The 12,473-nt window shown below is 43.1% G+C and overlaps 1 protein-coding gene across 2 annotated transcripts in view; it reads right to left on the bottom strand.

Moving 5' to 3' along the window:
- The window catches only part of CTNNA1 (catenin alpha 1), a 187,816-nt gene that overhangs the window by 24,286 nt on the left and 151,057 nt on the right, over nt 1-12,473 (bottom strand). For both annotated transcript variants that reach the window (XM_047778741.1, XM_047778742.1), the window contains one exon: nt 6,884-6,976. In XM_047778741.1, coding sequence (XP_047634697.1) covers nt 6,884-6,976 — 93 coding nt within the window. The remainder of the gene's footprint in view (nt 1-6,883; nt 6,977-12,473) is intronic.

Genomic DNA, 12,473 nt, shown 5'->3' with positions numbered 1-12,473 from the left:
ATTAACTCATTAATTCACCAATGTATCAATGGGTCAGAGGGAGCAAGACCTTATAGACTATCTGGCTGAAGAAAATGTTTTCTAAGAGAGTCAAGTAAACATGGGCGGGGAATTAATCACATGTTCCAAATACCAAGGTAACTTTCCCTTACAGAGAGAAAGTCGCCCTTTGGTCTGTGATAGCGGATCCCACGCAGTAGGAGGAGGAGCAGCCCCTTGTTTAAGGTTAACTTTCTCAATTTCATTACAAAACCGTTTACACAGGACAACTGATAAATACCCATTTCTGACGAATGAGGAACAGAAACATACTATATGTACCATTTTAAACAATCATCTGGAATGACACTTAGTGGTGAAACTCTAGAATCATTTACCCTAAAAATCAAGATGTTATTGAGCAGAATACCTTCTGTCACCATGAGTTAAATACTAACGGTCTTTCTAGCAAATGAAATAAAATGGGAAATGGGAATAATAAGAAAAAGCTGTTAGAAAGGAGATAATAAAGTTACTTTTCAATGTAGATCATCTGTTTATCTAGAAAATTGAAGTGAGTCAATGGAAAAAACTCTTAGAAATAATGAGTTCATTAACATAGCTAGAGACAAGAGAAACGTAGGAAAATCAGCAACTTTTCTATTTACCAGAAAATAGAACATAAAATGAGAGGAGTATCAGCTCTTCGTGAAAGCAGTTAATAGGAGACATGTGGGATTAAATCTGTAAAGAAGCCCAAAGACTGAGTAACAAAAAGGACAAAAATTTTTTCGGAGATACATTTAAGAAAACTTGAATAAAAAGCAACACAGTTCATATTAGGAGTAGGCAGACTGACCTATTTATTCACACATTAATCTGGAATAGTAAAGAGCTGAGAAGAGCAAAAATTAGGGATTGAGAACAAGTGTACTGAAGAGAGTTAAAATATAAAGCTGAAGTCATCAGAACAGAGTAATCTAAAATCAGACCCTATCAAAGAGCAGAATTCATGCAATGTATGATCAAAGTGACATCACAACTCAGTGGGGCATGGTAGGTTTTCTTTTTACATTTGCTGGGCTATTTGGAGAAAAACAAAGTTGCAGCCTCACTTCATACTTAAATTTATGTGCAAAGATTGTTTCCTGGTAGATAACGAGTTAAAGAGAAAATAATAGGCCTAAAAGACTGTGTTTGTTTATGCAGTTACTGAACAAATACTTAAATATTTCTTATACCTTAGAAAATTCTCTGTTTTCGTCTGACAGATGACGTAGGGAGTGTCAGGTAGCTCCGTGGGAGGGAACCAAAGCGCCAGGAGAGCGGTCTGCTTGCTGTGCTCACTTCTCCTCTCTGCTCTTGACCCCACTTTAGTCAAGCGTCTCTCTCCTGAATTCTACCGCAACTTCTTTAGTCCAAGCTCGCCTGTGAGCTTTACACGTTGCTCAATCCAAGGACCGATTCTCAGGTCACATTCTACAATCATTTGACAAGAATAATCACCCTTCCTGGAAACTCTCCCCGCCTGGTCTGCCAAGACAGAGGCAGCTGCTGGTGCTTGTATGGTCGTAACACTGTCTCGATCGGCTTCGCTGGACACTGCTTATCTCCTCAAACTCTGAACGTTAGGGAATCCCAGGTTAAGTTCCCAGACCTTTCTTTTCATTCTGGGTACACATGCCTCACTGGTGACCTTATCAAGACTTATGGCTTTAAGCACCATGTACATGGTAATAAACCTCACATTTATATATTCCGTCCAGACCTCTTCCCTGAACTTGACTTTGCTTCTTGCATGTCTAAAAGGCACCACAAAATTAGCATGGTCAAAACTGATCTCCTCCCAGAAACCACTTTTTCCCCCTATTAACATAAATGACAGCTCCATCCAGAATTCTGGCTACCTAAGACCAAAACCTGGATTTTTTTTCCTGACTCTGCTCTCCCCTCCCCTTCATATCTAATCCTTTGATAATTTGTCTTCAAAATCCATCCAGACTCTATTACCTGCTCACCACTTCCATTGTACTCTTGCCTAGATGAGCCCACAGCCTCTATTTTGGTTTCCTGTGCTGCCGTAATGTTTTACCACAAAAGCAGTTGTGCTTAAAACAACACACAAGTATTACCTTACAGTGCTGGAGGTCAGAAGTCTAAAAAGGGCCGTAACAGAGCTAAAATCAAAGTGTCGGGAGAACTGTTCATTCCAGAAGATTGAAGGGAGAAACCAGTCCTTTTCCAGCAGCTGCCCATGTGCCCTGACTTGCAGCCACTTTATTCTAACTCCTGCTCCTATGACCACTTCTTCTCTGATGCCAACACCACTGCCCTCCCCTCCCCCCATGAAAGGACCCTTGGGATTATACATACCCTCCCTGGCTTGCTCTGTCATCCCCTTCTGGTCTTTGCTTTTACACTTTTTTCCCTGTGAGGTCTCTCTTGACCAACCCAGCCGTACTATTTAGCATGCGCATCAACATTAGAGGGTTGCAGTTAAAGCAGGACTCTGAGAAGTTGATAGCATTAAATGTGGAAGTGTTCCATTAGAAAAGGTTTCAAATCAATGATTTAAAAGCTTCTAACTTTAGAAATGGGACAAGGGGCAAATTAAACCCCAAGCAAGAGGAGGGAAAAAAAAGAGAGTAGCAATTGATAAAATACAAATTACCAAAGCTCACTCAAGAAGAAACAGCTCATCTGAGTATCTTGATACCTACTAAAGAAAGTGAATTGTTTAAAATGTTCCCACAAAGAAACTCTAGGCCCTGATAGCTTCATGGAGAATTCTCCCAAACATTTAAAGAAGAGATAATGCCAACTATATAGACATTTTAAGAAAATGGAGGAAAGGGAAATAGTTCCCAACTTTTTATGATATAGAAATCAGACTTTACAAAGAAACGAAACAACAGCCAATATCAACAGGCAGGGCTTACAAGGAGACTGCGGGTTTTCTGGGGCCTGCTACCTGCAGACCACTGTGGGGGAAGGGGTGGGGAGGGAACAGATAAAGAAAATGCTGAAACTGCTAGTCAGAAGCATCTCTTTGAGCTCTTCTGTACAACTGCTTTGTGAGAAAAGATTAGAGAATATCAGAAGTGTTAAAAGTAAGGTGATTCAAAGGTAGATGGTCCTGTAATTGTGAAATAACGGATGACTGAGAGCTCAAGGGCACCGTTTTCCCCGGCCTGTATGCCTTGGATGCTCATTTAAGAGCAATCTGGTTTCTCAACACCTATACAGACCAGGCCTGGGCTCATGCTTGTCAAGCCTGTTAGCCATGAAAATGACAGCACAATGGGAGAAGCAGCAATATGGAAGATAAATCTAAGGAGGCAGAAGAACCAACAATTTCATAAGTTATTTCTCCATTTAATTAGGGAGAAATACAAAAAAGGACCAAAAAAGTGTAGGTAAGCGGCAGCTTCTAATACTTAATTCCACCTTGTGCAGATTTCCAAGAAAGGGCCATGCATGAAACCAGGCCTTATGAATTATTAAAGTGCCAGATTTGTATTAACTTAAATGTACAGTGCTCATTCGTGCATAATGGACTACTAAGAAAAAGAAAATATTAAGCAAGATCATCTCCAGAATGCTCGCCTCCAATTTTAAAGACTCAATTGTCAGAAACCTGCTATTGGCAGGGTTTTTCAATTTTCTTTTGGCTTGCATCAGATGAACTGAAAAACTGAAATATTCTAAGCACCTAACATGGACTAAGACTTGGGCACATCCCTGAGCAAGATGATGTCGGGGTGTGGGGGTACAGAATGAGAATTGGGCCCGTCCGCTGTGAGGCGAGGGCTCTCTGCTCAGGTGGAGGGGGGACCTTTTCCCGCTGAACAGAACCAGACAGTACAGCCACAAAGCAAAAGGTAGTGCAGGGAGAGACTGGACCTACTTCCTGACCCATAACAGTAACTCACCCCAAAATATGGGGGCTCTTTTCTCCCCCAAGCAGCAAAATCAATCCTCTTTCAGGTTACTTGACTTTAATGCCTCAAATATTTGGATTTAAAGTTGCTTAACTGCTAAAATGTTAGTACTTGAGAACAGGATTTGCCATTTCCAAAAGTTAATCTGCTCTTGCATGAACTGAAAGATGTGGAAGAAAACTCCTCTAAAGGTTCCACCTGTCCTCTGTCCCCTCCAGAAAGGCACAGTAAGGTCTAGCAGCTAATTCCAAACTGCAGGTAAGGCCATAGAAAAGCAGCTCCCAGCGGAGGGAACAAGCTGCCTGAATGCAGCAGGGCGGGTGCGAGGCACAAAAATAGACGAGAAAAACCTAAGGCGTCTTTCATACTGTGGATGGAGGCTGACAGAAGCTCAAAATAAAGCAATGTCACTTTAACATGATAACTTTTTGTCTACATGCTATTATAGCACATTAACCTCCATCCTAAATTCCTGGTAAACTAACCTAGTCCAGTTGATTAACTTGCCTCAGGTGTGTTTATCTAACAAGCCAGCGACTCTGGAAGCAAAGGCCTCAAGACTAGGACACCCCCGGTCCAGGGCCTAACACCCCTGCCCACCTCAGGCTGAAGAGTCGGGAGAGGGCGCCCCTCTTGCTGAGGTGAGGAGAGCCACTTGCAGGAAGAGGCCCTTCGAGGCTGAAACGCGGGCCAGGCTAGGTGAAGCTCAGCGCCTGGAAATCTGGATTACCGTCCGCGAAGAATTTCCAAACTGTAGCTACCAACTCTTTAAAATTGAGACTTGATAGAAAATTGGAATTGCCCAGCTCCTCTTTTAAAATAATGAAAGAATGTAGCAATCACAGGTGGCTGTGGAGTCACAGCTTATTTGGAAACAGCGCAGCTATTCAGTCACTGGCCTGTCTGCACGTCTCCTCCACCTGCGTCACTGAGCCTGCTCAGCCCTGTTTGTGGGCAAAGGGAGGAAGGAGCCGGAGGCGAGATCTGGGAGAATAATCATGCCGAGAGAAACACCTTTTTATCTGAGACATATACCCAGTACCAAGCACGCTCTGGGCACTGTCTTGAGGTCTGTTTTAGGAGGAGAAATGAACCACAGAGCAGAGGAGAAAAGCTGTCTTCTGACGGCAACCTAAACCCTGGGCAACACGTCCCAGCGCCACGAGACTTACGCACGTCATCACTTTCATTAGGATCTACTAGACTCTCCATGTGGTTTGCTTTTTTTTTTCAAGGCTTTAAGATCATTTATATAAATACTCTTAGTAGGTGTGATCAGCGTATGTTACCATCTGTTTCAGCCGATATGTGAAGGCATTGTCGCTTTTCAAGCATTTCAAAATAAAATGGAGAACCGAAGGCATTAAAAACAAGTGCTGATGGGGTAAAATGGCAAGCTGGAGAAATGCCGCCAAATCCTCAAAATCTGCTCTCAAGTTACTGCATACAACTTGGTCACCCACCAACTTCCCAGAGGTGACCAAATTCATTGTGCTTATTATCTGTAGAGCTACTGGCCACCAGCAGACTCCACACGTGGCTTAAAGCTGGGGAAATGCTCATCAGCTCATGCAGACCGACCACTAGCTCATCACACTAAGGCTGAGATGAAGCAGCTCTCAGTGGCAAACTGATCCACATGTTTGAGAAAGAGAACAAATGCTCTAACTAACCTGTGTGCCAGTTACAAAATCCCAGATTCATAACCAGGCTTTATTTATTTTGGTCACCTACCTTGAGGGGAAGAAATTGTTCCATACGAAAGAGCCAAAGCAGCGCTCACAGTATATTTTAATACGTTAGCTGCAGACCGAACTTCACCCCTATGACCTCTATTCTCTGACTCCAACTCGTGCTCAGTGCCATCTGACGGGACACTTACAGAGAGGTGAATATCAATCTTCAGACTATGCCCAAGACCATTCTCTACTTGGGAAACTGCAGAGGCAACCTCTTGCACCAAAACAGCACTGACATTGCTCAGAAACCCATGCGAGGGGCAAGGAGCATCAGTCTGCACAAGCCAGGCCCAGTTCCCTCTCAGAAGGCAGGCAACTCACCTGGCATTTCACAAAGCAATCATTTTTCTGTATGTTTCAGTCTTTTAGGGTCCCAAATGCCCCCCCCCCTTTTCCTTTTAAGGTCCCAAATGTCCTTTTTTTTTTTTTTACTTTTTTTTAGGGCCACACCCATGACACATGGAGGTTCCCAGGCCAGGGGTCCAATTGGAACTATAGCTGCAGGCCTACACCACAGCCACAGCAATGTAGGATCTGAGCCACATTTTCGACCACAGGTCATGACAACACCAGATCCTTAAACCCACTGAGCAAGGCCAGGGATCGAACCCACAACCTCAAGGTTCCTAGTCGGATTTGCTTCCGCTGTGCCACAACAGGAACTCTCAGATCCCAAATGCTTAATCTAACCCAATCGCCGGTCTTCCCATATGCCAATATAAATATAGAAAAGTTTTCAAATGTTTACTCCACAAGCTGGCTGAATTATATTATTAACATCTGTATCATAAGGATACTTCAGGTCGTTCCAGAGTAAGGCTTCTAGCTCTTGAATCCTGTTTCCTCTAATGAGACCCAAACACTGGGCATCCAGATGGGATGCGGATGGGTAGCTGTTATTCTTTTCAGCTTGTGGATGATCACCCCCGATTCCAGGACGACCACATGCTACAGATGACCCTCTACACGGAGGGCAGAGAATGGCCGCTGCCCACCCTCCCTTTGCCGGAAGTGGAGGACACGGAGGGGCGCATGATGCCTCGAGGAAATATCACTGAAAGTTAAACAAATTTCTCCAAGCTGTATGGACTCCGGATCAGTGTGTTGTCCCCAAGCCTTCTACCTAAAATCCTACAAACAAAACTAAAAAGTAAACCTCATCTATACTCTAAAAAAATCGAACCCAGTTTGGCCGTACTTTAAACACTGCTGGCTATACTTTACCTGAGGACAGAGGGCTTCTAGCTGGCTTGCAGACATTCGAACAAGCTTTACACCTTCTTCATTGTTTGAGATGGAACAGGCCAGGTTGGCAACCTAGAAGAAAAGAATAAAAAGATCTTTGAAGATTTTTCTCTTTTGACTGCAAAGGAAAACAAACGAATACCTACCCCATCCCTGACCTTTACAGAACAAAGGACAAGAGCACCAAAGGCGTTTGACTGCTCACAGACTGATTACCTGCGTATGAGGACAAATGTTTTAGCTCTGTGCTGTCATAACAAGGGATGCACTCTACGTTGGCGGCAGAGCCTTGAGAGATCCTAGGGCTTGGAACTGCCCGGCTTTACGTAGGCTCTAACCTGCCTAACACTAACTTCAGAAAGAGGGTCTCCTAGAGTGGGCAGCAATGTGAGAAAAGCTCAGGAAGGGCACCAAAGAATTGTTGGTACCTGCAAATAAACATGTACTTTGCAGCTGTTCTTCAAGGAAGGAAACAGAAATTCTAAGTTGCAACTCTCACTTGACAGGTGAATGATGCTTACGTTAAGCCAAGATGAGGTTTATTTGAACACAAGGCTATTTTTAAAAAAAAAAAAACAAAAAAAAACCAGCATGAACACAACATCAAGATGGACCCAAGGCCATCCTCATCAGAAATGGAAAAGAAGCAGAGATGATGTCCCGTAGTCAAGAGCAAAACTGGGAGTTCCCATTGTGGCGCAGAGGAAATCAATCTGACTAGGAACCATGAGATTTCGGGGTTGATCCCTGGCCTTGCTCAGTGGGTTAAGGATCCGGCGTGGCCGTGAGCCGTGGGGTAGGTCACAGACACGGCTCAGATCTGGCGTTGCTGTGGCTGTGGTGTAGGCCAGCAGCTGTAGCTCCAACTGGACCCCTAGCCTGGGAACCTCTGTATGCCAAGGGTGCAGCCCTAAAAAGAAAAAAGAAAGAAAAAAAGAGCAAAACTGTCCTTCACCGGTTTCTCAAAAGCACTGACAGCTGGACTGTTTCCTGGATGATGCTACTTTATTTGAACTATAATCTTTACCTTCCCATCCAACCACCTCAACTGCACAACTCCTGCAGCCAGAAACAATCTTGCCACGTTGTATCATACTTCCTCTGCTGAAGCTCTAGCTGTGCTGCGAATGTTGCTCTGAAGCTGCCGCTAGACCTGTGATCACTTATCCAAGTTTCTAAACGAACAGGCTTGCCAATCGCATTAGCAATCCCAAGGACCCACTGAATACACGGTGCTGAGACACGTCTTCCCCCGAGTCGCAAATTGAGTTATGAATGATAGCGGCGTAGGCGCTGAAAATCAGAGGCACTTTCTGAGAATTTAAAATGCCAGAGTAAACAAGGGCAATGGCAATAACCTTTGATTTTCACTCCTCCACTCAACTTACGCTCATAAAGGCACAAGAAAAATTATATACTATTACTGTTGTTTGCAGCGTTACCGTTAGGGATTATCAGCTTTCTGTAAGACTGCTTGCTAACTATCAGAATCCTGCAATGCCTAATCACAAGGAGAAACAAAAGAACATGCAATTTCAACACAAAAATGCATGGAACATGAAAATTAAGTCTGATCCTTAATGTTTATAGGCCTTCAAAAATCACACAAAGAAGTAACATTCATGTTCCCTGAAGGTTCTAACTCCACTTTCTGGTGCCAACTGGACCTGAGCAAAAAGGCACTTCTGTCCATGATGACAATCTACAAGGGCTGCTTGGCGATTTCTTTTGTTTGCTTCAAAACTGCTGCAAAATATGACCTAAGCTAATTGCTGCAGAACATCGAACTTTCACACACGTTATCCCTCACATGTCCATTTCACGATGGCTTCCTGAAGGAGAAGCAGATGTGTTTATGAAGCCACAGCTTCTAACGCTTCGCCGCCTTAAGAAGGCATTTCGAAAACCAAACATAAAATCTGAGGCTGAGGACTGAACTAGCACGTTGGGACCAACGAAGCTCCCTGGTCCTGCCGCAGTCCCACCGCTCAGGAGGCCTGTCACGGGCTGAGATTCAGGAGCGTCCGTCGCTTTCTGCCTTCCAGCATCTAGTCACCCCAGTACAATTTCATATCCTTCCCATCTTAAGAATATGTAAAACTTAGAGAAAATATTTAAGGTAAGCAAAACATTCCAATAAACATCATCTACTCCCGACACACGACAGGGGGACTGGCTTCGGCGGAAACGGCCGACCTCTGCACGCCGCTGTTGCGGTTTCCAGATTCAAATCCCAACAGAACAAAGATCAGGGAAGACTTGGTCTCCGTTTAGAAGGTTTCTGATGTGCAGCCGCAGCAGGAATGCTCTGCAAGCGCACGTGGCCTGTTTCAGGAGCCACCCCGCCTGGCCTGGGAGAAGGAAGCGGGCGCCTGTCACTGACCGTTTTCTCCAGATGAATGAGCTTCAATTCACCCTCCAGGGACAGGGCTACTCACTTCTAACAATGACAAATGTGCAAATGCAACATGCAGACCACAGCTCTCTGAGAGGCCAACCTCATACACTAGCGCCAGGCGTGACTGCCCTGAGAGGCCAGAGTGCGGGAAAGGGCTTCTCCTTAACTTCGTCCTTCTGGCGGCTCTAGAAATCTGGGACAGCAGCTAACAGGAGACTCAGAAGATTCTACAGCGTGGCTCAGGGACACTCCGAGTGGCTAACGTCCCAAGAACCTGGCAGAGCTGAGAATCTGGAGCGAGATGAACGACATGTGCCATTTGATCTTGGAATAAATGATTCTATCTTTGCTACCACAGTGACATGAATTTTAATAATTTAAAAGTCTTTGATTCCTGCTGTTATATCAGGTGGGCTAACACTGGCGCGATGACCACCAGCTTTGAAGTCATGGGGCCTCTTCTGCACTCCTTCTAACTACCCTGCTTCATTTTTCTTGTGGAAGAGCAAAACATTTCAGGAAACTTTCAACTCTCTGATTAAAAACAAAACAAAACAAAACAGCCCTGGCCTTTTGCTGGTTTTAGAAGTTGCCCAAGTAATAATCTGTGCTGTGTGGGGAAAAAAAATTGTCACAGCCAGGCTGTGAGATCAACAAATATGACATCTGTACATGACAGAAAAGACAACATTTCAGACATTCAGGAAAGCTCTACAATTTTTTTACCTAAATAAAACTTATGAAACAAACTTCTGTAGCAGAAAAAAAAAAATACCATCATGACAATTTTCCCTTTATTATGCACATGTTGATGACTTTAAATATATTTAAAATTTGTTTAGGTCAAATGCAAGTTATTTCCAACTATCCCTTACCTTGGATCCTTTGCAGGAAGACAAGAAGAACTTTTATTCTTGGTAATAAACTGATGACGTACCCGCGTAATAGCCTATACCCATTGTGGAAGTGAAACAAACGAAAAGAACTGTGGAACAGGGAGTAAGCAGTGACACCACAATCTGAGCAGCAGGCCATAAAGCTCAAGCTCAAAACCTATGTCACTTGCCATGCGACCTTGGGTCACCCACCTAGCACCCAAGTTTTCCTCTCAAAAATGGTTAAACTCTCTGTACTCTCAAAAAGTTCAACTTTTCTAGACTTGTCATGTATGGAGGGAAAAGTCCCTACTGCACAGGGTATAAATCTCAGAACCACTCAAGAAATTTCTAACAATTATTTCCAAACCCACAGAGGAAAGAATGATGGAACAGGGCTTAAGCTCCCATCTTTCCAATTTCCAGGGAAGGGTGGTGGCTATCTTATTAGGAGAAGTAAGATTGCTTACCGAAACGTGAGCACACGTGGCTGATAGAAAAGTTCCCAACTGGACTGTGATGATGACTGCACAGTCCTGTAAATTCAGTAATTTAAGCATCCAATGACTTGTACACTTAAAATGAGTGAATTTTATGGTATATAAAATATACCTCAATCTTGCTGTATTTTAAGAAATGCAGGGCTAAGCAGGTGAGTAAATAAGGGAAATAAGCAGAGGCTAGAAACGAGAAAGCAGACATCCAGAGCGGTAAGCAAGCACTGAAAACAGTGTTTATGCAGGGTAAGGGGTGAGCCATTCTGTGACCGAGCACTTGGGGTTTTAATAGCCCAGCACAATGGCCCTCACAAGGCAGATGCCTTAGATGAGACAATCTGCCTTGAGCTGAGACAGCCAAAAGGCAACATCTTGAGTGAAAGGGTGAATTAAGGAAAAAAGTCAACATGAAGAGGAAAAACAGTAGGATGCTTACCCTACACATTTTCTCAAGGAGAAGAAAAGGCCTCTCCTTCTGTAAATTCTAAGCCAAGGCTGGCCCTCTTCAGGGGTTGAGGTATAGAAACTGTATTATTTATATAGCAGAAACCCTTTAGGTTTAGGAAGTCATGTACTAGCGGTATCTGTAAGCAACTGGTATAATATAAAGGGAAATTTTCCCTGACACAAGGTAACCTGAACCCAAGCTTCAAAGAATTCTCAAATGCAAAATGCCAGGAATACGAAGTCACAAGAAAGTGCATGAAACACAAAGAAATAAGCCATCTTGAGCAAAAATATGCAAAACAACTGTGTATTCAGATCCATTTCTGCAGATACTCAAATGATCAGAATTAGAATATTAAAATATGTTTCTTATCTTAACATTTAAATAAAAGAAAGTATACAAAGTATAGAGAGGGAAAAAACACACTCAAAAATGACTAGGCAGACTTGAGAAGGATCAAAATAGAACCTCAAAGGAAAAGTACTGATGTTTATCATTTCTAGAAATTTAAAATAATACTGACTAAACACTGCCAAAAAGAGAATTACTAACCTAGAAAGTCAAACTGAAGAAATTATTCAGGAAAGCCAAGACATTTTCATGACATGGAAACCATAAAGGAAATTGAGAGACATGCAAGATAAAGTGAAAAAGTCTACTACTATCTGAAACTGCAAGGATTTCAGAAGGACAAACAGGGAGAATCGGCAATACTCAAAGAGGTGACAGATGAAATGTTTTCGGCATGGATGAAACATAATTTTCAGATTTGGGGAGACAAACTCTGAAGAGAGTAAAACATAAAGAAATCCATGTCCCATAACACTGAAGTGAAACCTTAGAATAAGACAAGATTTTTAAAACAGCCAGAAAGTAATACAAATTATCTCCAAAGAAAGCTCAGTGAGACTGATTGCCGACTTCTCTACAGCACTAACAGAAGCCAGAGATAGGGCAACAGTATTTTCAAATCACTGAAGGGCATGGTGGGGGATCATCCTAGGACTATATATTCAATAAAATCATTTTTTCAAGAGTTAAGGCAAAATAAATACATTAAGATAAAACAAAACCAAAAACAACGTAAGGACATTTTTCCTAATGCACCTTTGTAAGAAACTTCTTTAGTAGGGGCAGGAAGGACGCGTCTGCCCCTACTAAAGAAGTTTCTTACAAAGGTGCATCAGGAAAAAAGGAGGCAGTCTCAGAAAGAAGGTTTAATATGGGAGTTCCCGTCGTGGCGCAGTGGTTAACGAATCTGACTAGGAACCATGAGGTTGCAGGTTCGGTCCCTGCCCTTGCTCAGTGGGTTAACGATCCGGCGTTGCCGTGAGCTGCGGTGTAGGTTGCA

Source organism: Phacochoerus africanus, chromosome 4 (assembly GCF_016906955.1).
Source record: "Phacochoerus africanus isolate WHEZ1 chromosome 4, ROS_Pafr_v1, whole genome shotgun sequence".
NCBI lineage: Eukaryota > Metazoa > Chordata > Mammalia > Artiodactyla > Suidae > Phacochoerus > Phacochoerus africanus.
This window is presented reverse-complemented; position numbering and strand designations above follow the sequence as displayed.